Below are 27,770 nucleotides of genomic sequence, written 5' to 3'. Positions count from 1 at the left end.
TACTGAATTATCACTTGTGACATAGGCAAATTTACATTCATATAAAAGTAATCACACTAGAATTAACATAACATTTTGCTTCACATACATTGTTATATGTCATACTACCTAAGCAACATTACATAAATTATTCAATTCCTGCCTTTTTTTTTTTTTAACACAAGAAACATCTTTATTAAACCATCACATACTACACAGGCAATCATACATTTATACAAATGAAAACAAACCACACCAACACAATCCAAGTTGCAAGCGTTTTACATCACAATTCATACTGACACACTCCCAGTTGCAATTACACATCACTTATAATCTATCCAATCTTTTTTCAGTCAGATATTACATATCTCATAAATCCTGTTGCCTTTTAAACCTCATTCCTCCCTTGTATGTATTGTTCCCACAATTCCCATTTTTTCCTATGTAGTTTGCTCCTACCCTTTTCTAAAGATCTCAGTACCAGTTGTTTCGTCTCTGTTACTACATTCACTGCTTCTAGGATAGTTGGTTTAGATTTTGATTTCCATTTTCTAGTAATTGCTTTTTTGGCAGCCACCATTATTAGACACAGCAAAGCCTTACCATGCTTTGGCAATTCCAATTCAATATCATAGCTCAGAAAAATCATCTCCCTCGTCAGACCAATCTGCCCACCCAGCATCTCTGATATGCACCCCGCATGGAATCCTTGAAGTCCACCAATTCACCGCACTCCCAGAAAATATGTTCCCAATCACCTCTTTCTTCCCCGTCACACCTCCAGCATTTGCTATCTGCCTGAGGAAAACTTCTCTGGAGTCTACTTGGGGTATAAAAAATATCATGTAAACTTTTCCAGGCAAAAATCCTAAATTTTCTAGATATCGTTGCATATTTAGAAGACATACATATATCCTCCCATTGTTTCTTTGTGAATTGCTTATCCAGTCTCTCTTCCCAATCCTTTCATAGGTTCATAGGCTAGTATTAAGCTAACTGCCCTTGCGAGCCATTTTAAGCCTAGTCAATTATCCCTTGTGAGACTCAAACCCTGCACTTTGTGTTTATAAGGCAAACACCTTAACCATTAGGCCACCCTCCCAACCATTCTAACCTCCTCTGATTGATTCTTATAGTTATCATGCATTTTATTTGTTCTATTAATTATTCCTTTTTTAATGGCAACTTCTTTTCTGAATCAGAAACCTTGAGGGGTTGGCTGCTCATTTTAGGGCTTACTACTCATGGCACTCTATTTGAATCTCAGGGAAGATGTTCTGTTTAGAGATACCTTTCACAAGTACAGTATTAATGAAGACTAATCACCTTTTGGTATGACTCCTGCCAATACCTTAATTTTTTCAAATAAGTTAATTTTTATATCAGTGCAATGAGGGCAACCCTTTCTGGCAGTATCCATCATTTAACTGAGAGGGACTTGCTCAATATGTACAAGTCTAGTTTCCAGTACAGTCAACAGCCTTGGGGCAAGAAAAAATCCTACTCTATCAGCATAGGGAAATAAGGGTGACATCTACTCTTTATTATCTGAATTTTGCTGAGGCACAGAATCACATGATATGCATGTAGCAAAGCCATGCAAGAATCCCCCCTACATACACACACACACACACACACACACACACACACACACACACACACACACACACACACACACACACACACACACACATAATGTGTCCATCACCAATTACCCTGCCCTGCTCTACCTTGTAAAATGGAGAGGACAGCATTCTGTTGTGGAGAACAAGCTGGCCCTCAAGGTGCTCAACATCTAGAAGACCCCAACCGTGGAGATCTGTCAAATCCTCTAGGACCTGATCCATAAGGGAGAATTGGAATGTACACAACTGAAATGAAAAAATTAGGGGACTGAATCACAAAGTGGCAGTGGAATAATGATTTGTATCATAACACACTGAAGTCTAAGAAAATAAATCCCTTACAAATGAATCTGCATTACAAACTGCACAACCCAATGGAAAAGTTCAGTTTCAACAAAAACAGCAGAAGTGAGATAAAATGTTCCTAGAGGAACTTGTAGAATTACACTGATACAAAACTGCAAAGTGGAAGACCACAAACAATAAAACTCAGTCCCACTCCAAGCTGCAGAAATAATTGGCAAAACAATGAGCAAGAAATGCAGTCACAGTTCAGCTAAGCAAACAATGTCAAACTGTAAAACTAAACCATTATATGCAGTTAAACAAACAAACTGCTCCTTCAAAAATAAATAAGTCATTCGTAAATTGAGATTAAATTTATTTGCATCTACAACATTGTTGTCAATTAAAACATAAGACAAAATATGCTTCTGAAGGAAAAAAAATCCTTCTTAACACTGCTCAAGGCCTTAGAATCTTTATCAAGTTGCGAAATGAAAAGATGTTGTGTCCTCTGGTGGTTATCATACATTACAGAAATTATGAAGGAGTCTGCCCTGGGATACTTGGTGGTGTCACTCCACTCCAAACAGAACCTGTAGAAAGCATCCACCTTTTTCAGTAGTAGTAGAATGTGAATGTATTCATGGTACATACACAGCATCCTTCAGGATATGCTCCACTGTGGAAATGACCCAACAGTCTTCATTCTCACTGAAAAGGTACTGGTTAATGCATTTCCTGCAGGGAAGTAAAGGTGCTACAGACCAGTTTGTAGTGGACTTCATGATCCTGAGTGCCCTCAAAGGAAGACTTCTCAATGGAATCTATAGCACAGAAGTCTCTTTGCTTTGTCCATTTCTGAGACAAGATCTGTGATACTCTTCCCAAGAAACTGAAGGAGAATAACACCCTCCTTTATCTTTAGTCAATATAAAGAGGCCTAGGCACACCCTATGAGCAAACTGAAGATTATGAGTCAGGGAAATTATGGGTGTCAGGGAAGAAGGCACAGCACTAGCGGGGAGTGCATTTCGGATGCAGGGGTAGGACCTGCAACTGTGTTCCTTAAAGGTATTCACCTACACAAGGACAAGTTCAACCATACATTAAATAGTGCATATTTACATCTAATATCTGGGCCATCCCTATGGGTCCAGACAGTGCTGTAGAATATGTGGCAGTCTCCCAATTACTACACAGTAAAAATGTGCATGACAAAGAAGCAAGCTTTTGGAGATGACTCATTCTCAATTGCCCAGTTACACCAAAGGCTACTTCCTGCTTTATTTTATCCTTGCTGTCCTCCTGTAAATAGTGTATATTTCCTTGTTTGTGCCCTAGTCATGCTTTTTTTCTTTTTTTGAGTAACACATTTCAGTTACTTCCATGGCACTAAGATGTTTGATTTACTTTTGCTGGCCAGGCTAGTCCTATTTATTCTGTCAAGGCTCAAACCATGTAGTTTATTTATTTTTTATTGATTGATTGCACTGTTGCTCGATACCTTCAAATTTATATCATGTCCCCTGTGCAGCAGCTACTTTGATTAATACGGCTGCCTTTTGCCTCACTTACCACTAGATTTTTCACTACAGGAGTTTATGTCACCAACCACTCTAATGCTTTAAGAAAAATGAGTACAATTCCCCCCACTGATTTAATACCAAACACTGTCAGCCACTTTAAATTGTCGATAAAACACTTAAATGTGTAATTTTGGATACTGATTCTCCTCTCACAGTCATGCAGATTATGTCATTGTAGACTTATAATCCTCCAACCAGATACCTTGTCTTCAGAGAGGCCAAATCCTACAGGATTTCACTGGTTGCTCAACCTTAAGTTGAAAACCACTGCACAGAGCACTCTAGCCTGTCTACTGTGCCATACACAAGCAACATCTCTGGAAATTATGCTGCTTATCCAATGTGTCTCCCCAAATTTCTACTCCCATCCAGTACCACTTCTATCTCTTGTCCAGTCAGGCTCTTTGCCCTTAGAATGATAATACCACTCAGCTGCCTTCTCCTCTCATGATACTTGCTCCAAGACATGGCATCATTTAATCTTGCTGCTTCTTTCATCCACAGCTCTACCCCAGTAACAATGGAATACTCACCAGGAACTGTTTCTTTCTCCTCGGGAGAGCAATATTCCCTCCTCTATTGAGGATCCTCATATTTTACTGCCTCACTGTTAGCAGGTACGTAAGAAAACAACCTACACCAGCAAAGCATTAAGAATTGCGAAGAAGGCATAACTGAATTGCTGTACCCCTGTTGCACCAACCTCAGTCTCCTGCAGCTCACTCTTCCTCAGTGCAGGCAACCTGTGCAAAAGTGGTTGCATCTTTGCAGTCTTGCAGGCAACCTGTGCAAAATTGGTTGCATCTTTGCAGTCTTCCCCTTCAGTTCTTCGCAGTGATAAGAAACCTACCTGCTCTCTCTCTGCCTAAATACGTACCTCTAAATAAGGAAACAGCAAACCATTCAAAATGACCCTGAATTATCACAGATTTGTGACCTCATTACATTCTCCCAATATCTCTCCATGTCAGCTCCATAACTGTTTTACAGATTTCCATTTGGTTTTAATTTACTTACACAGCATTATTTATTACTCCCTTGTCCTTCTGTTTGGTATGACTCTCTGTGCAGTTTGCATATCCAGCTATAAACCTGCACCTGTGTGTACACTTGTGTACTACTACTAGCTCTTAAAAAAGAAAAAAAAAACAGAAATAAAATGAATAAGCACAATAAAATAAAATGTAAAATAAAATATGTTGTACAAAGCACTGGATGTCTTTGCCCAACTGCAAAAATTAAAGAGCTTTCAATGCTACTAGCATTGTAGGATTTATATTCCCAATGAAATTCATCCAACATACACAAACAATTTTCACATATAAACACTCCAAAACAAAATAAAATCCAGCAAACACACACCCAGCCTACGGGACGCAGAACCAGCAATAAAACACCAAGAAACACACAAATGAATCGCATAAGCTCCTGGTTCCTACGTGGCAGTATAGTCCAAAATAGCAGCAGTTATACCAAAATCACTGAGGACGCTAGAACTCTTTTCAGAGATGTAAAAGTATAAATCCTGTGGAATAAAAGGATTTATACTTTTACATCTCTGAAAAGAGTTCTAGCGTCCTCAGTGATTTTGGTATAACTGCTGCTATTTTGGACTATACTGCCACGTAGGAACCAGGAGCTTATGCGATTCACTCCAAAACAAAACACAGCATGCAGAAGCATTTCCCTTCCCCAATTTAACTTTCTCTATTAAAATCTTTTGCTATTACACTACTACAAACCTGCCACAACCTCTGACTCATGTTGGAGTAGTTATAAAACAGAACAGCTGCTAGATTCTCTGCCAGATGTTCAGCTCTCTCTGACATTAGGGGTCAGATACTACAAGACCTCTTTAGTGTAAGCGACTTACTCCAGTGTAAGCCTGCTTTATGGGTAGCAAGTTTTTTGGAATCTGTCATGGATTTCCAAGCCAGCACACAGCCTACAGATCCTTGTCAACACCACAGGCTACAATCTCTCACATGCTTAACACTTTTGGACACTCTCACTTCTCTGCAAAGGTGTGGCAAAATCTGGAAAAACCTGCCAGCTTTGTTGATACTAAAATAAAAAAAAAAAGTGTTAAGACTCCATTACCTAAATGTTGGATATACAGTTGCAGTGTCACTTTAATTGCACTTTTTTAATACCCTTATAATGCACAGACCATCCTGTACTGTTAAATGCTAATACATGGCCTAATAATATGTTTATTCTTGCTTCACTGTTTATGACAAGATGTTATTTGAATGTATTATATAACTGTCTTTCTGTGTCATAGTGTACATTACCTACACTTGTGACTATATACTTACAATATCGGACTGCTGTAGGTTTTCTTCTTTGACGTCCTGTGAAAATGAGCTCTGCCCAATAGTACCTTCCTGATCAACAAATGTAACTAACAAATAATCCAACCAAATGGAAGAATTTAGATGGGATATTTACAGGTATACTACCTTAGAAACAATGTTAACACAAAGGTCTCACTCATCTAATCTCCTCTGCCTGTGTCCACTCCATCATTCGAATTTCATTTACTCCTCCCCACCCACCATTTACCCAAACTTGACTGTTAATGTTTATTTTAGCTGATGTTTTTAAAAATCAACATACCCCATTATCTCCTCAGAAAGGCTAAAATATCCATTACTGCTTGAGTGATCACTATGTCCCCATTACCTTTCATGTATGACACTTCTGAGTTGTATTTGATAATCTCTGAAAGACTTTCCTCTTGAACCGTTCTGCATTATCTGAAAGACTTCTAGTACAGCTATACTTTCTCCTTTCTTTCAAAGTGTACAGATTGTATAAAACAGCCTGGGTGACACTACAGTTTAGCTGCTTTTCAGCTCCACAGTCTAGGGGTTCAATTCTAACCTCCAGATGCTGAGTGAGAGGAGTCTGCATACTCTTCTGGTTTTATGAACTCTAATCCCCCCACCACATCTTTAAGACATGCTGCTGAGGCAGATCTATTCCTACAGTTCTACCCTGAAGTTTTAATCCCAATGTATCACCTTGTAAGTGAGCCTGGGCTTGACAGAATTATTGTGGTTAATAAAATGTAATGAAAAAGTAAAAATAAAATATCTACAGACTATTGTACTACTTTCTTCAAGTAACAACAATAATCCCATCAACTATAATAATCTTTCTTGATGACAGACAAAATAAGTGGTTAGTGGAGAGATCTGTCAATTTATCCAACACAAGCTGATAGCTAAGAGAGTACAGCAAATACTTTAGAAAGCCTTTTGCACCTCAGCTATTGTCTAAAAAAACATATTTAGTATACTAAGTAACAAACCTGTAGGCAAAGAGACCCCCAAACTAGACAAGGGGTCTTAAAAATGTGATATTTAGTAATCAAAGAAATAAATGCAGTTCTAACCAATATATGAAAGCATACACAACTACCTAGAATATGTTGGAAGCTGTAGTGTTTTTAATAAATAAACTGTAAAGAAACATTCAAAGCAGTAATGAAACGAATGTCATTACTTCATGTAAACATACACTTTAGTGGCCATAGACTCACTTCCATAGGCATGAAACATACATCAATAAAAATAACAATCTTAGGAAAGAAGATAAAACGAGCATTACACTCCTCTAATTCCCATCGCTCACTAGTTTCCCTATCTTGAAGCCAAAAAGCCCATTTTCCCAAATAAACGTTACTGAAATCCTTCACCAAAGTATTACAGCAATTAATACATTCATAGTAATGGTAAGATTAAGCTTTGTAACAAAATGAACTACAGATTGTTAATGATAAGCTCATAAAGGAGTTTTGGTCGAAGTTTAAACCCAGTAAAGATGAAAAGGCAAAAGATTTACAATGTTTTTCTAGACCTGTTAAGGGATATACCAAAACTAAATCTGCAGTTTACCAAAAGAAGTAATATTACATAGTCCTTCACCAACAGCATTTAAAATTTCCCTATGCATTTCTGTTTCAACCACTGAACAGTTCACATTAAATTTTCAAATAATGACTAGACTTCAACAAACATCTGGCCTTACTGGGTATATTTAACATGACATAAATTATAGCAATTTAACTTTTTTTTTTTTTTTTTTTTTTTTTTTAATAAAAATGATACCACACTCAACATTTGCACAGCTGAATGGCATCCAGAAATCTAATAAGAAGTCTGTTGATGAATTCAAGTTTCAGTGTAGCATTACTGGCAAGAGTGATTCAATGTACATCTGGTGTTTATTATGTAAACTGAAAGCAAATCAACAGAGACCAGTAGCCCATTATGTAGAGTTGAGCTAAAAGGTCTACCTTATGTCTATACAATACTGCCATGATTTAGGTCCCCAGAAGGTGCGATAACATTTTTAGAAATTTTTCAGAACAAATTTTAATGAAAATACAAATTTTACAGTTTCCCAAACAAGAATTTTAAAATAAATCTTGGTGCTATAATGTTAAACAAGTAAAAATACAGTTCATTAATATTTCTCCTCCTTCCAAAAGGGGTCAGAAAATGTTTGTTCTGCATTCTGGGGAATATGCCACCTTACAGTACAAAAACACACACAACTGGATCTGGGTTTTGCTAACTTTTTTGTATAAGAAGGCCTCCAGTAGTCAGGGCTTAACACTTCCAAATAAAAAAAAACAGTTAAAAGTTAATTGACGGCAAACTGTTAAATAATACTAACAAGTAACTCCAAGATGTAATGTTGTCTAGGGAATGTTCATCTCGGCACTGCTATCAGACTTTAAAAGCAGCAAGGTGCATATTTTACATTTGCTATTTTCTACAAAAACTCATCATTTAACTTCTACCAGTTTATTCTACACCACATTCACTTTAGTATTTATGGCATTTAAGTTCCTCCACTAGTCAAGAACATGTTTTATACCCACCTATATGTATACACAAAGTACACAATCCAAGGTATGCTGATGTTTAACACCTCAGATGTCCTTTATGCTGACAGTGATAAAGCACAACAGAACAAAGTATCATGTTAAAACTGTTGCACAGCTCTTTCTCAGCTGCCTACTTCAGTAAATACTACTACAGCAGGCATTTCAATCAGCTGTTGCAAAACAGTGGTAGCAGGTCTATTTCCACATACTACTGTATTAGCTAACGGAACCTGAAGAATCCCTGTTTCAGCTGTTGAAGCCATTTTCTTAACATACACCAGGACTGACACCTTCTATTCTGATTTGTGCTAAAGACTTTAGAGTCTACATATAAATCTTCATAAAAACTTTTCCCAGCTTGCCTAACACCTTTTACACTGCCAGACAGAACTCGTCATTTTATAACAACAAATTCACTTGTATTGTATAAGAAAATAATACAGCCACGTCTTAACACTTTTTCCAAAGACCTCATCATTCTTGGAGCCATATAAACCTCCTGGAAGAGTTTCAGAAATGCATTATCTAAGAAAATTAATTATAATTAAGAAAAAAATATAAGCCTTCAATTAGTGCAGCATTCCAAACTACTATTACTCCAAATAAAAATTTTGAATAGAGTGCACAGCTAATGATTTTCAATATTTTAAGATCAAATGTCACATATCATCCATACAGCTAACTGCAACCATGAAATGAACTGTTAGCTTCAGTATTCTTTGGGTTATCATCCAACAATTACTATGTGCAAAGATGAAAACTGCGTATTTGTGATAAGAGCTGCAAAATCCTATTCATTTTCAGATGCTGTTGCAGGACTGTTCAAAAATCTTGCAATGTGAAATAAGCCTTCTTTGATGCATAAAAAGTTCGAAGTGGGTCACTTTTCAATAAAAAAAAGTACAAACACATTTCATGTAATCCTGTACATAAAAAATATCCACAGCTAATGTGTTCTGATTCATAATATGTATAATTCTCAACATCATCTCCAGGTTTGTTCACAGAATTACGAGGCAGTAATATGTGGCAAAGCTCACTGATAATGCACAGGTACATATCCAAAACAGATACCGATCCTGTCATATAATAAAATACTAAAACACAGTAATTTAGGCCATAACTGTTGAAAAGTATGTTTTAAAACTACCAATTTTCTTTTAAATAAAAATATAGAATTTCATTACTTTTTCTGTATAAGCTGAAAAATACCAACTTAAACACTGCAGATGCCAACTGAGAAATCCCTCTTCAGTTTATGAGGGGTAGTGAAGACAAGCAGGCAACATTTTGTGAGAGACAGTCAGGTGAGGTGATCTTCAATAGCTGGAATACACTGCTAAGCATCTGTAAACAGTGCAGACATATGCCGGTTTCTCCAAAGGAAACACTGGTGTTACTGGAAATAGCAGCAGAAAGTCAGCAGTTACTTAAGTTGGCAGTACTTCTCATTTTTGAGTTGTTCACTGTCTTGTGCTATCGAGTTGGCACAAAGTACAATCCCTTAGTAGATACAGTCACTGTCAACATAATTCCTTGTCTCCATCCAGAAAATCTCATTCAGTAATGGACTCTTACGGATGTCACAATATTTTCATTATGATGCCTTTCCCAGTTCAATTTTCTTCTGTATGGCACGTGCAGAGTGATATAGTAAACAGTCGATTAAACCTGCAACTGATATTTCATCCAAGGTAAAAATGTAGAAGTCAGGTTTAGGAAATTTTTTTTAAAGAGCAGTATGACAGTGCTTAAGTTACTACACCTATAAACAGAAACTAAAAAAATCAATTAAGTTTTGTGCTTTACAGCAGTACAATTAATCTGCAGCAAATACATTTCCTAAAAACAGTTTCAGTTTTTTTTTAACAACTTAATTTTGCTTACTTCATTTGTTGTCATATGTTTTATTCTGATTATGTATGCACACATTTGAAATTAAAGTACAGTAGTATATGTTGAACTTACCATAAATAGAAGTTATGTCCTTACCATAACGTTCCATGTGGAGTGTTCATCTCGCCTTTGTTCTTACACATGGGTTCGGAGCCGATCCTCGGCTCCGTGTCGGCCGCTTGCAAGCTCTGCATCGAGAAGAAGCTCGAGACAACCTAATACCCACAATCCCCCTCTGCCTTTACCTCAGATCTAGTTTGCAAGCAAACCAGCAGTCAGAGAGAGAACACTCATGCCAATATCACATATGCACAGAAACTAAGAGTCTATATATATAAATATATATATATATATATATATATATATATATATATATATATATACATGTTAACTATATATACAACAACTGCAATGCAGAAGCAGAATGCCCCAGACCAGGCACCAAACTGAACGTTCTTCCTAAGGGTGGGAGGGTGGGAATGTAAGAACAAAGGCGAGATGAACACTCCACATGGAACGTTATGGTAAGGACATAACTTCTATATGTGATAGTGTTCAATCTCGCCGTTTGTTCTTACACATGGGTAGCGTCCCTAGCTCCTTGTTCCCGAGGAACTCACGGAAGGACGTTCTTGAGCACAGTGGAACCAAAGGTTGCCCTGTCCCTAGAAACCTTGTCTACCTTATAATGAGAAATGAATGTATGTGGTTTAGACCAAGTAGCAGCCGCACAAATAGCGTCTAGTGGTAGGCGAGCTGCATGAGCTAGGGATGTAGACACTGACCTTGTGGAATGTCCTTTGGGTTTGTGCAAAATAGTTTGATCTGAAGAATCATAGACATAGATGATACAATCAGTTAACCACTTAGAAAGAGTTCTTTTAGTAACCACTACTCCTTTTCTGTTATCAGCAAAGGCTACAAAAAGTTGATCAGATTTCCTGTGATCTTTTGTTCTATCCAAGTAAAACCTTAGTTGTCTGTGGACATCTAATTTGTGCAACATATACTCCATTTTATTGGAGTGATTCTTGAAGAAAGTGGGTAATTCAATGGACTGATTAATATTGTTAATAGAACAAACTTTAGGAAGGAAGGATGAATTAGTGCGAAGAGAAACTCTGTCAGAGTGAAAGATCAAATAAGGGTGTTTAATGGAGAGAGCTTGAAGTTCAGATACTCGCCTAGCGGATGTAATGGCTACCAAAAAGAGAGTCTTCCACGACAAAAATTTCAATGGGCAAGAGGAGGCTGGTTCAAAGGGGGGCAGCATCAACTTAGATAATAATAAGTTTAGACTCCAAGGTGACGTAGGAGATCTAATTGGTGGTCTAATATGAAAAACCCCTTTTAAAAAGGCTTTACAAAGTCTGTGGGCCATAACAGGAGCCCCACATTCTTCCACATGGAAATTAGAAATGGCAGCCAATTGAACTCTTAATGTGGCAGGAGAAGCACCCTGATGGAACAAGTCTGTTAAAAACTCTAATATTTTATTCAAAGGAGCTATAACAGGGTCCACTTGCTGTGTATTCGCCCAGAATACAAAGCGCTTCCATTTACTAGTATATGTTTTAGTAGTGGAAGCTTTATGAGAAGCCACTAATATATTCTGAACTGCAGGCGAAAGAAGATCAGACCTGGCTAAGTTGGGAATTGGAGCAGCCAAGCTGCTAGATGGAGGGACAAGAGCGAGGGGTGGGGAGCCCCTGACGAGTGAGTCAATAGATCTGGCTCTGGGTCCAGGATCCAGGGTCCCCGAATGCAGTGTGTCATGAGGAAGGGGAACCAAATTTGACGAACTGCAATAGTTCCCAGAGGAAGAAGGGGAGCAAAGTGTTGCAATGCTAGAAACACTGCCCTCAACTCTAGAACATTGATGTGCAGATTGTACTCTAAATTGGTCCATTCGCCTTGGACTGTCTGTCCCTGAAAGATGCCCCCCCACCCTATCAGGGAAGCGTCCGTGGTCACCGTAACTGTAGGCGTGGGTAGCACAAATGGTCTCCCCTTGGAAAGGTTGCAAGTCTGAAGCCACCAGTTTAGGTGTGTTTTGCATGTGTTCGTTATAAGAATCTCGTGTGTTAGAGGTAGTTGTTGGAACGACCATTGTGCAAACAGTAGCCATTGTAGGACTCTCATGTGCAGTCTTCCCAAGGGTATTGCAATAAGAGAAGCTGACATGAGTCCCAAAACCTTCAGTACCAGTTTTGCTGGGGATTTCCTGGACAAGAGAAGAAGACGTATGTGAGTCTGAAGTGAAAGTATCCTTTCTGGAGGAAGTCTTAGAATTAACTGATGTGTCTCTAATTCCGCTCCTATGAATAAGATACGCTGTGATGGCTGTAGTAAGGATTTTCCGAAGTTTACGGAAATTCCTAGGTGAATACACAGTTGAAGAGTGTAGTCTCTGGCCTGTACTAGTTGACGCTGGGTGGTGGCAGAAAGGAGCCAGTCGTCCAGATACGGAAACACCTGGAATCCTAGGCGTCTCAAGTGAGACGCTACCACTGCCATGCATTTGGTGAAGACCCTGGGGCTGAGGTCAGACCAAAGGGCAGGGCTCGAAACTGAAAGTGACTGGCACCCAGCCGGAAGCGCAAATGATCTCTGGATGCCCTGGCCATTTTGATGTGGTAGTATGCATCCTTCAGATCTATTGAGCACATCCAGTCGTCCTTCTGTAAGAATGGAAGGATCGATTGAAGCGTGACCATTCGGAACTTTTCTTTCTTGACGAAGGTATTGAGGTCGCTTAGGTCCAAAATGGGCCTCCAGTCCCCTGTTTTCTTTGGAACTAAAAAGAACCTTGAGTAAGTTTCGAATCCTCTTTGGTCCGCTGGGACTGGTTGGATGACTCTTTTTTCTAGCAGCTTTGAAATTTCTATAGCTGCTGGCTCTCTCAGATGGGGCGGTACATCTGGGAGTCTTTTCTTTGGAATGGGATAGGATAGAAATGGTATATTGTAACCTCTGGTAACCACGCTTTTTACCCACTTGTCTGTAGTTATGTTTTGCCAGGCCTGAGGGTATAAAGCTAAGCGACCCCCGACTGCCTCCAGAGCAGGACAGTCAGGCCTCCTCTCAGGAGTGCTGGAAAGGTTTACCAGGGAGTGTATCCCTGTCACCTTGATTCTGCGGACCCCCTCTGCCGCCAGGGTGGCATCTTCCACCTCTGCCCCCTCCTCTGCCTCTAGAAGGGGCATCACCCTGTGTGCCTGGGAAAGATCCTTGGGGTTTTCAAAACCACATTTTTCCACCACGTTGCCCTTTGGGGTACGGTCTGGTTGGGGTGGAAAACGGACTCCGACAGCAGACAGAGTCTTTCCCTCCTGCTCACACCGGGTAAGGGTCTCCTTTACTTTGGGGCCAAAAAGAGTGGCACCGTCAAATGGGGCGTTAGTAAAGGAAGACTTGAAGGCTTCCGCAAATGAACATAAGCGCATCCAGGATTGTCTGCGAAGAGCAATCGCTGAAGCTGCTGCCCTACTCGAACCTTCGGCTGCGTAAGAGATCAGCCTCATGGACGAGTTCACAATGGATGTAAGGGTATTAAGTTGCGCTGTCACTTTCTCTGAGACAGCAGCATCTGTAGTACCCTGGAGGGCATCTCCCAACTCTTTGACTAGATCCCTCTGTAGTCGTGTAAAGTGGATCAAATAGTTCAGGGATCGCATGGAAAAAGCCGCTGAACTAAAAATGCGCTTCCCATACCTGTCCATAGTCCTAGAATCTTTATTAGGGGGATGGACAGATGAGGAAGATTCCGACATCTCCTTTTTCGTGGCCGCTGCCACCACCATAGCGTCCACTGGAACTCCTTTTGTCAAGTAAGTCTTGTCCTGGGGTGCAGTGATATACTTATTAGGCTTCCTAGGGACTGGTTCCACTGTGTCAGGAGCCTCCGCCCTTCGAGCAATAAGTTCCATTAATTCATCGAAGGGCGGAGTGACCCAGGAGGAGGAAGGGCGAGCACCGAATGCCTTCAGCAAAACTGACTCATCCTCAGAAGGGGGGAGGGCTTGCCAATCACCTCTCTGCTTTAGGATCTCCAGGATGTCAGAAAAAGAGACATCCTCTGAGGGTGACTTTGGGGACCCTTCTGACTCATCTAAGTCAGTGTCCGATGTCAAAGATTCTTGTGGAGAATCTAAGTGTCTCCTCTTACACAATCTTTTCCTCGGAACTTCTTCGGGGGGAGCATCCGAAGAAGCCTCCGAGGAAGAGGGGGCACCCTCCAGGGGTGGCTGAGACACCGGTGCTCGACGCTTGGATGTAGCCGTGGGTGCAGAGGAGGATAACGGCCCTTTATGGGGAGGAGAGGTTACTTCTACTGATGTGGTTGTCTGGGTAGACAACACCTTCCTCATGAGATCGAAGGCCCCCGGGTCCCGAGTCGAAGAATCTCCCAGTTCCGAAGAAATGGGAAGAATCCCGAGACAGGCACCGAAGGCATCGACCCCGAGGACGGAGCCGAATCGATCCGCGCCGAGGCCCCGAGGGGAAGAGTCGGAACCGAAACGTCGGTTCGACTCTCGGCCCCGGAACCAAGGACAGATCGTCGGCTCCGAGACTCCGGTACCGGATCCGACGGAGTCGAGGTGAGAGGAACAGACCGAGAAAAGGACGGTTCTGGACCCGAGGGCCCCACAATCAGAAGATCAACCTCTTCCGGCTCCAAAGACTGGACAGGTCTCGGAGGAGGAATGGATGGAGACAATGGGAGGCCTTCAAGTTTCGACACCTTGGGTGGAAACCGAAATAAGTTTGGATAGGGCCGAATGCTCCAATAACTTCTGCACCACACGATCCACATCGATATCGGAGAGCTTAGAAGAAGAACGGGTCGAAGGAACCGAAGACGGAGCCGACCTCAATAGAGTCGAGGGAGGGAGCTCCATCACCGGTTCCAAGACTCGAGGCTCGGGAACTGACAACAGTTGAACACTCGGCCCCGAAGTCTGTGGAACCGGTGATCTAACTTTACTCGAAGAGCTCGGAGCCGATGACTTGGGCTCCGACGTCTTCGATTCCTTCGAGGATTTGGATGCCTGGTCTGAAGCATCCAGAGCCTCCTGAAAGGAAGGTTTTAATAACCCCCTGTCCATGAGTTTCCTGCGCCTATCTGTCATGACCCTCCCACTAAAAGAGTGACAAATTGAACAGTCCTCTTGTAAGTGGAGAGGGCCAAGGCAGTAGACACAGGAACTATGGTTGTCAGTAACTGACATTTTTTGGCCACACTGGCAACGTTTAAAACCTGATTTAATTTTCTCAGACATCTTAAAGAAGAAACAGGTAAGAGAAAAAAAGTCAAGTCCAGTAGAGTAGACAAATCCAGTAAAAAAGGTCGAATCCGATATATAAGTCAGTCCAGTTGTCAAATTCAAGTAAGGGGTGGAAGGCCCCGAAAAACTCTAACAAGTTTAATTAAACTTAACCGTACCGAGTATTTCTACCTTACCACACACACATACACTATGTCACCAAAAAGTACTTTTAGAATAATTTTTTCTCAAAAATAACAATAATAAAGTTATTTCTTATCTGAAGTTGCTCGAGCTAGATCCCAGTGATGCGAACGCAGCAGCGGCAAACTAGATCTGAGGTAAAGGCAGAGGGGGATTGTGGGTATTAGGTTGTCTCGAGCTTCTTCTCGATGCAGAGCTTGCAAGCGGCCGACACGGAGCCGAGGATCAGCTCCGAACCCATGTGTAAGAACAAACGGTGAGATTGAACACTATCACATCAAAGGATGTTCAAATGATCACTGCTGCAGTATCCTTAGCTATATGGGTTATATCCTGCCAAGGATATAAACAGCTGGCCAGCTTCCAAAGCTTCAAAGCACCTTCCACGCACTCAAACTGTCAAGCAGCTCGAGCTGAGATGACTAAAAGACAAGTCTGGGTGTGAAGACCTTCACAGCATTCCTGTCAGCAGACAGAAGGAGGCTGAGCCCTGAAAGGACAAGGCCAGGAAAAACAAAGAAATACATGTCCACAACCTAACATAAAAAACACACCAAAAAACAAGGGGATGAAGGGAGGTAGTGGATACTGCAGCAGTGATCATTTGAACATCTACTGTTATGTTAAGTTCAACTCATACAACTGTACTATGTTCTTCACAGTAATCACTGCTGCAGTAGCCTTAGCTATATGGGTAGATTACCATAGTAACTACATTTGGGAGGTGGAAAGATAAGGGTCCAGGAGCCCCTGAAGAATAGTAGTAGCAAAGCATGATCTACACCTAGAGAAGGAATCCAGCTTATAGTATTTTGTAAAAGTATGTACAGAGGACCAAGTAGCAGCTTCTAGAATACTTCTAAAAAACAGCCCTTTAAGCAGAAAAGAAAAAGCCAAGGTTTTTGTAGAGTGGGTCTTGACCCTGCCTGGAATGGATTTGTCACGATGAGTATAACAAAAAGGTAATAGCCTTAGACAACTGTTTAGAAATGGTCTGTTTTGACACCAGTTGTCCCTTTTCTTATCTTCACAAGAAATTAACACTTGAGCTGATGATCTGAAAGATTTGGTTCTGTCAAGATAATACCCAAGTTGTCTGTTGACATCCAAGGTATGCAGTATCCTTTCTTCCTCATTTTTAGGTTCAGAAAAGAAAAAGTACAGTTTTGTACCTACCATAAATGTAGATGTTCGAGTGGTTATACTGCTGCAGTCATCACACTTGGGTTATCCTGTCGTCAGGCGGTCCCGCAGTCGGCCGAATCCCAAAGTCTTGGTCCGGCGTACATTGTCGCCGCCTCTTCCCTGACGTCAGTGTGACAGGGGTATAAAAGAGACAGCAGACACCATTTTCTTCAGTTTTTCTTGCCCCAGATGTCAGGTGCCCCTAAGTAGGAAGGCAATGCAATAGCTATGCAACAATATCTTAGTAGATAAGCAATAGAACTAGCTGTTAGCAAATACACCCTATAGACATGCATCCAAAAGATTAAAGTACATGGAGTTGTAACTAACACCCTGGTATGTAGAGGGGATGGAGGGAGGGTAACCTGGACTGCAGCAGTATAACCACTCGAACATCTACATTTATGGTAGGTACAAAACTGTACTATGTTCATCGTGCTATACTGCTGCAGTCATCACACTTGGGTAGAATCCCAAAGCTATGGAAGGGTGGCTGGAACTAAACTGGGTTAGGTGATGCTAGGATGCCCTGCAGAACTGCAGTGGCAAAACCAGCCCTGGTTTTTGAGTATAATGGAAGGTTGTAGTGCTGGGTAAAGGTGTGCACTGAACTCCAAGTAGCTGCCTCCAGAATGATTTTGGTTGGAACCCCTCTGAGAAAGGCTGCTGAGGTTGCAGTAGCCCTGGTAGAATGGAATCTAATATTGACAGGCACTGCCTTCCCATGGTGTGAGTAGCAAAAGCGGATACAGTGTGCTATCCATTTGGAGATGGTCTGTTTTGAAATAGCCTTTCCTTGTGAACCTGCAGCACATGATACAAAGAGTTGGTCAGTTTTTCTGAAGATCTTTGTCTTATCTAAATAGTAACGTAGCTGTCTGTGAATGTCCAAAGAGTGAAGGAGCCTTTCTCCTTTATTCTGTGGGTTAGGATAAAAAGGTGGGTAAATGAATGGTCTGATTCAAAGCCACACTGGATACTAACTTGGGTATGAAGGTAGGGTTCATTCGTAAAGAGACTCTGTCCTGATGGAAAATGATGAAAGGTTCCACTGCCATATGTGCTTGTAGTTCTGAGACCCTGCGTGCTGAGGTAATAGCCAGTAACAAGGCTGTTTTCCAAGACAAGTATTGTAGTTCTGCTGAGAATGCTAGTTCGAAAGGAGGTAGTGCTAACTTTTCTAAAACTAAGTTCAGGTCCCAAGTTGGTGGTTTTCTGGGGGGGGGGTCTTATATTCTTAGCCCTTCTGAGAAACTGTCTAAGTAAAGGGTGTGAGAAAATTGGGGGATCTGTATTATATTGAGCTGAAATGGCTGAAGAATGGATCTTAATGGAGGAGAAGGAAAGGTCTTTGTGTAACATCTCAGTTAGGTATTGCAGTATGTGAGGAATGTTTAGGAATCCAAGGATTTTGACCTTTAGCCTGGAGCCATGCACAAAATCTTTTCCATTTGTCTGAGTAAGTCTTCCTGGTGCTGGGCCTCCTGGCCTCCATAATTACATTCAGGACGTCCTTTGAGAGAAGTGTTGATTGATAATTTAAGGAATTCTCCATGCAGCTAAATTTAAAGTTCTGAGCTGGCTGTGACGGGTTTGATAGAGTCAACAGTAGTGGGAATTGAGGCAAGATCCATGGAGGGCTGTGAGTCAAGTTCCTTAGCAATGGGTACCAGTGCTGGCGTGGCCAGTCCGGAGCAATGAGGATCATTTGTGGTCTCTCTGATCTGACCTTCAGTAATACCTTGGTCAATAGAGGTAGTGGAGGGAAGGCATAGACCGTCAGTGTTGTCCAACTGAATGACAGAGCGTCCTCTTTCCAGGCTAGGGAGTAATAAGTCCTTGTGCAGAATTTTTGTAATTGGCAATTGTTGGGGGATGCAAATAGATCTATGTCTGGACATCCCCATCTTTGAGTTATCATTGAAAATACTTGTGGGTGTAGTCTCCACTCGTGGGGGTCTGCCATGTTTCTGCTTAATTCGTCTGCCAATATGTTTTCCTTTCCTGGCAGGAATTGTGCTTGTAGTTGTACTTGGTAGGTCAAAGCTGTGTTCCATAAGGTCATAGCCTGTCTGCATAAAGGGTAGGAGTGTGTTCCTCCCTGTTTGTTTATGTACCACATAACTGTGGTGTTGTCTGTCCTTATTAGAAGTTGTCCTGGATGCAAGAGGTCCTTGAAGGCTGTCAGGGCATTTTGCAGAGCTAGCATCTCCTTTTGGTTGATGTGAAGATGCATTTGTTTTGCAGACCATTTGCCCTGTATGCACTGTCCTGCCATGTGCGCTCCCCAGGCGTAGTCTGAAGAATCTGTTGTCATGGTTTGGTTTGCTGGAGGTAAGATGAAAGGAAGACCCTTGTTTGTTTGACATGCTTGAGCCCACCATAGGAACTCTTTTTGAAGGCAGGGAATGATAGGTATATTTGTTTCGAGGCTGTGCCTGTGTTGAGACCATACATTTTTCAGGTACCATTGTAATTTTCTCATATGCAGCTTTGCATATGGGATTAGTTGAATGTATGATGCCATGAACCCCAATGCCTGCAGGATTTTCCTTGCAATGAGCTGGGTAAAAGTTGCTATCTTTTTGAAGTATTGAGTAAATTGCTTTTGTTTGTCTGGCGTGAGGTAAGCCATCTGGGCAGGTGTATTTAAGCTGGCATCCAGGAATATTATCTGTTGCGAGGGTATTAGTTTTGACTTCTTTTTGTTTACTGTGTACCCTAGGCAACTGAGCAGCTATGTTACAAAAGCCAGATGCTGTAATAGAATGTCCTTGCTGTCCGCTTGGATCAGGCAGTCGTCCAGATATGGGTAAATTTGTATTCCTCGTTATCTGCAATATGCAATTACTGATGCCAGGCACTTCGTAAATATTCTGGGTGCAGTAGATAAGCCAAAGGGCAGTGCAGAGAATTGATAATGCGTTGTACCTGCCAAAAATCTGAGGTATCTTCTGCAATCTTGTCTGATAGGGACATGCAGGTATGCCTCTTTGAGGTCCAACGTTACCAGCCAAGACTCCTTGCCCAGCATGGGAAGGAGCTGCTGTAGAGTGAGCATTTTGAATTTGGGTATCTCCAGGTATGTGTTCAGAATTGAGAGGTCTAAGATGGGCCTCCAGGCTTTGTCCTTTCTTGGGACTAGAAACAGTCTTGAGTAAAAACCTTGACCTTGCTCTTTTGTAGGTACCTTTTGAATTGCTTTCATATCCATGAGGGCTGAAATTTGCGTTTGAGCCTCTGTCCATTGGTTTGGAGGCAGATTTGGCATGCCTCTCATCCGAGGTAAAGTGTGGAAATGAAATCTGTAGCCTCGGGTAATAATGTCCAGAATCCATTTGTCCTTTGTTATGATGCGCCAATTTTGTGGAAATAGAGCCAGTTTCCCTCCCAAAGGTGCTGCCAGGGCAATTTTGCTTGGCAGGCGAAGAGGGAAGTCATTGTTTTTGTTTCCTGAAAGGTTGAGATCTTTTGTCTCCACCTCTTTGAGTTGCTGTATGCCATTGTCTAGGCCTGAAAGAACCTTGTGGCTACCCTCTGCCCCTTGGGTGCCTGTACCTATCTCTTTGGGGTCTGTCTGATGCAGGAAAGGACCAGTTTTTTGATGGCCAGTTTCTGCTGAAACGAGGAGGTTGTACCTGTAAAAAATCTTTAACTGTTTGCATAGATTTTGCCTTTTCTTCCATTTTCTTCAAAACTTCCTCTGCTTTGACACCAAATAACACATCTTTCTGCAATGGGGCATCCAATAACTTTGCTTTGACATGTTCTGGTAAGGCTTGTTCTTTAAGCCAAGCATGCCTACGTATGACAGACCCTGTGACAGCTGCTCTACATGAGGCTTCCAATGAATCAAAACCACACTGTAAGGTATGTTTTCCCACTTGTTCTGCTGCATGCAGCAAATCCTGTATCTCTTTTAAATCTAGTTGATCTGTCTGAGGGATCAGCTTCTGCTTTAACTGTGTAATCAAATACTGTTGGTATTTTAGCATGTGGAATTGGCAGTTTAATGCCCTCATGGCCAAAGTGGCAGAAGTATACACTTTCTTTCCCCATCTTTCTAATGCTCTGGAATCTCTTGCAGAAGGGAGTGGATTCTTAGCAGTAGAGGCCTTAACCCCTTTGGGACCCTGGGAAATGGTCTTGGGGTCTGCATTATGGCTTTTGTATAGAAATTTATGAGTATCAGGAACTCGGTAGTACCTGCCTGGTTTAGCTGGAGCTGGAGGTAAGGAATCTTGGTTTAAACTGGATTCAGAGAAAACATCATCCAAAATGTCTAAAACTGGAGGAATTGCCAGGAAGAAGAAACTCATGGAGTCTTTTCTTGGAGTCAGAGTAATCTTGGCCTTCCCAGTGGAAGTGTTCCCTCATGGTGTGTAAAGTTTCCCCAAAAGAGTAGTCTTCAGGGGGGGAGAAAGAGGGAATGGACTCTTCAGCATCTGAGTCTTCATAAGGAGGGAAGGAGTAATCCTGGTCATCAGAGTTGCCTGACGAAATGGATGCTTGGTCAGAGGAAGGATAATCTTCCTCCAGTCTAGGCCTTTTGTCAGGTGGGGTTGGGATCCCCTGATAAGGGTAATTAAATCCTTGGCCATCTTAAGCATCTGTTGTTTAGGTATAGGGGCCTGTGGGGGTGTGTGTGGCCCCGGTTTTCTAACTTTCAAGGGGGCTTTGAGCTTAGCATAAGGCTTGGCAGAGGCAGTTGTCGGTTTGAAAACACTCTCTGAGACCGAAGGTCTATTCAAAGTTTCCGGATCCCTGTCGGGGCTGGCGTCCAAGGAGTGAGGTGGAACCAGATCCTGAGGCCCAACGGTTTTGGTTTGGGATGCCGTCAGAAATTCTGAATCAGCGGTAGTCAGGGGCTGCGAAGGCGCCTCGCTGAAAACTGGAGAACCGGCGTCAGGCCTTGCTGAGGCCTCGGTATCTGGTCTTGGCCTTGGCTGCCGGTCTTTATCTTTGCGTTTTTTAATCATTGCTGATGTCGGTTGCTCCGACGGCATGCTATAATTATATTTTCTGCCAAAATAATGCTGGGCGAATTCTGCCCGACACTTTATTGTACGTTTGTTGAACCTAGCACAGAACTGACAACCAGAGACGTCGTGGTCTGGGCCTAGGCAAGGAATACAATTAGAATGAAAATCCTTATGAGGTATTTGCTTCCCACAAGAAATACAATTATTAACTTTGTCTGACATTGGTCTGAGGCAAGAAAAGTTTCCCCAACGGGGTACTTAGCTTTAGAGAAGACTTCAGGCTGAAACTCTATTCGAAAATTTCAGGAGCTGGCCGACCGGCACTTGCGAACTGCTTTTGCTTCGGGCACCGTGCTGCAAGAAAGACTGGAGAAAATGGTGTCGGCTGTCTCTTTTATACCCCCTGTCACACTGACGTCAGGGAAGAGGCGACGACAACCGACACCGGACCAAGACTATGGGATTCGCCTGACGACAGGCTAACCCAAGTGTGATGACTGCAGCAGTACAGCACGATGAACATCAGGAAGATGGATAGTTTGAAATACCATTTTAGGCAGAAAATAGGATTCATTCTCAAAGAAACCTTGTCCTTGTGGAAAATGAGGTACGGCTGACTCACCATAAGAGCTTGCAAGTCAGATACCTTTTTCAGCGAGGTCAGAGCAATCAATAAAATTGTCTTCCATGTTAACAACCTCCAGTCAGCCAGATTAGTTAGTTCAAATGGAGCAAGTGTTAGTTTCTCTAACACAAAATTAAGATTCCAAAGAGGGATCACCAGTTTACTTGGAGATTTCTTATGCAAAACACCTTTAAAGAACATCTTGACATGCGACTGTCCTGAAAGAAGAGGATCTATGGGCATACATGCTGAAATGGCAGAAAAATTAACCTTGACAGAAGAATAACAAAGGCTCACACAAACATTGTAAAACTAGAAAACAACTAGCCCTGAATGGGTGCTGTTTATGTTGCTGGCACCAACTATAAAACCTTTTCCATTTGCTAATATATGATTTTCTAGTAGCAGGCTTTTTATCTCAATTAGTACCTTATGCACATCTTCAGAAAACAGGTGTCTAAAAGGAAGTAAGACCCTATCATCCAGGTAGTGAACTGGAGATGAATGATGTCAAGGTGTATGAAACACCCCAGTACTTGTGTGAATAGATCCATTCTGTGAGTAAGCTTGTGGTAATTGCCCTGGCCATTTCCAAAAGAAGGGAGAAAGTACAGTTGCGTACACTTACCATAAATGTAGATGTTTGAGTGCATTCACTCTTGCAGTCATCACATTTGAGTTATCTGCCTGCAGGTAGCCCTCAGCTGGACTGAATACCAGAGTCTTGGGATTTCTGCGTCGGATGCTGTCGCTTCTTCCATGACATCAGGTTGTCGGGGCATTAAAACATGCAGCAGACGCCATTACATCAGTTTTGCTTGCCCCAGATGCCCCCAAAACAGGAAGCAATTACATGGTGTGGAACACCCCCAGCAAAATGCAAATACACATGCTATAAGATATGCCAAACAAAAAGGATATGTAGAAGAAAAGAGAAGTCAGGGGGGGCTGGAGGGAGGGTAACCAGGACTGCAACAGTGAATACACTCAAACATCTACATTTATGGCAAGTGTACACAACTGTACTATGTTCTTCGTGTTTCACCATTGCAGTCATCACATTTGGGTAGATTCCCAAAGCTAAGGAAGGGTGGAGGTAGTTAAGAAGCATTAGGGCTGGCAATGAGGCCCTGTAAGACTGCTGTGGAAAATCCAGCTCTGGATTTAGAAAAGATAGATAATGTGGTAATACTTGGGGAAGGTGTGTACAGAGCTCCAGGTTGCAGCTTCCAGGATGCTCCTGGTGGGGACTCCAATGAGGAATGCTGTAGAGGTAGATGTAGTCCTAGTGGAATGTGTTCTGATCCCCTGTGGGGTAGGTTTCCCATGTTGTTTGTAGAAAAAAATGGATGCAGTGTGCTATCCATTTAGAAATGGTTTGCTTTGAAATGGCCTTGCCCTCTGCCCCTGCAGCAAAGCTAACTAGCAACTGGTCATATTTTCTGAGAGGCTTAGTCCTGTCAAGATAGAATCTAAGCTGCCTGTGCACGTCCAGGAAGTGCAGGATTCTTTCCCCTTTATTCTGAGGATTAGGGAAAAAGTTGGCAAATGAATGGACTGGTTTAAAGCCACACTAGACACCACCCTGGCCATAAAAATATGGGTTAGTCCTGAGGGAAAACTCTGTCCACATGGAAGATAATGAAGGGTTTCCACTGTCATAAGGGCCTGCAATTCAGACACTCTTCTTGCTGAAGTGATGGCTAGAAGTAAAGCTGTTTTCCATTAAAGGAATTTTAACTCAGCTGTAGCAGCAGGTTCAAAAGGCGGAAGCGTGAGCTTTTCTAATACAAAGTTAAGGTCCCAGGCTAGAGTGGGAGCTTTCCTGGGGGGGGGGGGGGGGTCGTACATTTTTGGCTGCTCTCAGGAACTGTTTTACCAGAGGATGAGAGAAGAGGGGTGCCTCAGTATTATAATGAGCTGCAATGGCCGAGGCATGAATATTAATTGAAGAGAAGGATAGGCCCTTGTGGAGCACTTCTGTTAAGTAATCAAGTACATGAGTTAAGCTGGGCACAGTTGTGTCCCTTCCCTGGGACTGGTTCCAGGAACAGTATCTTTTCCAATTTTCCGAATAGGATTTTCTAGTACTATGACTCCTTGCTCTGCTTACTGAGGGTTGCTGGTGATGAGTTCAGGGGATGAGCCAGGCTGCAAGGTTCAGAGTCTGTAGCTGAGGGTGCATAACCTGGCCCGCCTACTGAGACAGCAGGGAAGAAGTCTGAGGCAGGTGCCATGGTGGCAGTACTGTCAGACTTCGTAAAAGAGGGTACCAGTGCTGGCGTGGCCAGTCTGGTGCAATCAGGACTGTCCTTGGCTTGTCCAGTTTGATCTTTAGTAGAACCCTCGAGAGGAGGGGCAGAGGGGAAAGGCATAGATTGAGAGGCTTTCCCAGGTAAAGGACAGGGCATCCACTTTCCAAGCTTGGCTGTGGGGAGTTATGATGCAATATTTGCTCAATTGATAGTTCTGAGGAGAAGCAAAAAGGTCCACCTCTGGTGCCCCCCACATGTTCCTCAAATGTTTGAATATTTTGGGTTCCAGTTTCCACTTATGTGGGTCCATAAGATTTCTGCTTAAGTTGTCTGCCAGTGAATTTAGTTTGCCTGGCAGGAACTGAGCTTGCAGGTGTACTTGGCTGCTCAAGGCTGTGTTCCACAGAGCCATGGCTAATCTGCAGAGTGGGTAGGAATGGGTTTCCCCCTGCTCGTTTATGTATCACATAACTGTGGTGTTGTCTGTCTTTACCAATAGTTGTCCTGGAAGCATAAGGTCTTTGAAGGCTATCAGAGCATTCTGTACAGCTAACATTTCTTTTTGATTGATATGCAGGTGCCTTTGCTTTGGGCTCCATTTACCCTGAATGCACTGCCCTGCCATGTAAGCCCCCCAATGCATAGTCTGATGCGTCTGTTGTTAGGGTTTGGGTGGCAGGGGGTAGAGTGAAAGGGAGTCCCTTTTTGTAGTTGCAGGCCTCTACCTACCAAAGGAACTCTGTCCTTAGGCAAGGAATAATAGGAATCATTGTTTCCAGGTCCTGAGAATGTTGACACCAGAGACTTTTTAGGTACCATTGAAGTTTTCTCATATGCAGTCTTGCATGTGGAATTAGTAGAATGCAAGAGGCCATGAACCCTAGGGCTTGCAGCATTTTTCTTGCAGATAGCCGGGTTTTGGTGGCCAGTAGATTGAAGTAGTTTGTCTAATAAATTTGTTTCTCTGGAGTGACGAATGCCATCTGGGAAGTTGTATTCAAGCTTGCTTCCAGGAATACAATCTGTTGGCTGGGTACCAGCTGTGATTTCTTTTCATTGATGGTGTACCCCAGTGAAGGTAGAAGTCTCTTTACAAATGCCAGGTGCTGTAGTAGCAATTCCTGACTGTCCGCTTGAATCAGGCAATCGTCCAAGTATGGGTAAATTTGAATTATTCTCTGCCTGCAATATGCAATGGCTGGAGCTAGGCACTTTGTGAACACCCTGGGTGCAGTAGATAAGCCAAAGGGAAGTGCAGAGAACTGATGTTGCACAGAGCCTGCTCTGAAGAGTAGGTATTTCCTGCAAGATACCCTTATGGGAATGTGTAGATAAGCTTCTTTTAAGTCTAGGGTTGCTAGCCAGGAATCCTTGGCTAGCATAAGAAGCAGCTGGTGGAGAATTAGCATTTGGAATTTTGGAACCACCAGAAAGGTGTTGAGAATAGACAGATCCAGGAGAGGACGCCAAGAGTTTTCTTTTCTGGATACCAGAAATAGTCTGTAAATAAAAGCCTTGTCCCCTTTGTCCTGCTGGGACAGGTTGAATAGCCTTGATACTGAAAACAGAAAGTACTTGCTATTGGGCCTCTGCCCACTGTTTGGGGGAAGGTCTGGCCATCCACTTAGGGTTGGGATGAGTGGAAGTGGAATCTGTATCCCTTGGAAACAATGTTTAAGACCCATCTGTCCTGGGTAATGTACTCCCAGTTTTTGGCATGCAGGGCAATTTTCCCTCCTAAAGGTGCAAGTACTTGGGCAGGGCTTGGAAGACTTGAGGATAAATCATTGTGCAATTTTACCATAGGACATTGGCTTTCTACTCCCTGTTTTGGACGTGGGAGCACTCCATTGCTTAGATCTGTGCATAACCTGACACTGAACTCTTGGTGGTCTGCTGCCCCTGGGTTTGGACTGAGAAGACCTGGAAGGGACTGGAAACGACCAGTTTTTAGAAGGCCAAAACCTACTGAATCTAGGTGGCTGTACTTGTAAGAAATCTTTAACAGTTTGCATAGATTTAGCTTTCTCCTCCATCCTTTTGAGGACTTTATCTGCTTTATTGCCAAATAGACGCTCTTGGTTTAATGGTGCATCTAGTAATTTTGCTTTGACATGATCTGGCAAGTTTTGTTCCTTAAGCCAAGCATGCCTTCTAAGAACAGACCCAGTGACAGCAGCCCTGCAAGATGCTTCTAAGGCATCAATCCACACTGCAAAGTATGTTTACCAACTTGGTTAGCAGAATGCATTAACTCTTGTAAATCTTTGTGTTCTGCACAATCAGGAATCAACATAATTTTCTGTTTAATTAGCTCCGTAATATGCTGCTGATACTTCAACATATGAAACTGGCAATTTAAAGCCCTAATGGCAAGAGTAGCAGAGGTGCATACCTTCTTACCTCATCTGTCTAAAACCCTAGAATCCCCGTCCGAACGGTTAGGATTTTTGGCAGTTGTAGCCTTAATGCCTTTAGGTCCCTGGGAAATAGTCTCTGGATCCGCAGTAGGATTCCTATGAGGAATTTGTGGGAGTCAGGTACTCTATAGTACCTGTCAGGTTTCCTGGGAGCTGGACGCAAAGTATCAGGGGTAAGGCTGGATTCCAAAAAGACATCTGGAAATTGTAGATGAACAAGAGGGATAGCTAGAGGCCTGTGCTGAGGCATGTTTAAAAATTCCAAGTCTCTTTTTGGATTGAGAGTAGTCCTGGCTCTCCCAGTGGAAATGCTCTCTAAGGGTATGCAGGGTTTCACCAAAAGAAAAATCTTCTGGAGGGGAAGCAGAGGGAATGGAATCCTCTGCATCAGAATCCTCATAGGTAGATAAGGGTATGTCCTGGTAATCAGAAGGATCAGAGTTATCAGACTCCTGATCTGAAGAATCAGAAGGAAAATCAGTTCTTGGTCTTTTTGAGGGGGAAGGCTGGCTTCCCCTAATTAAAGTAACGAGGTCTTCAGCCATTTCAAGCATTTGT

The 27,770-nt window shown here is 42.3% G+C and overlaps 1 protein-coding gene across 1 annotated transcript in view; it reads right to left on the bottom strand.

The window, feature by feature from the left end:
- Positions 1-6,910: 6,910 nt before the first annotated feature.
- Positions 6,911-27,770, bottom strand: part of ERGIC3 (ERGIC and golgi 3) — a gene marked incomplete in the record, with an annotated part of 681,165 nt that continues 660,305 nt past the window's right edge. Inside the window, 1 exon segment of the mRNA XM_044090101.1 lies at positions 6,911-10,055. Within this exon segment, the coding sequence (XP_043946036.1) occupies positions 9,976-10,055 (80 nt within the window).

Source organism: Protopterus annectens, chromosome 12.part0, assembly GCF_019279795.1.
Source record: "Protopterus annectens isolate FY-2018-M chromosome 12.part0, PAN1.0, whole genome shotgun sequence".
Lineage (NCBI taxonomy): Eukaryota > Metazoa > Chordata > Ceratodontiformes > Protopteridae > Protopterus > Protopterus annectens.
Note: the sequence above shows the minus strand (reverse complement) of the source record. Positions and strands in the feature narration are given on the sequence as shown.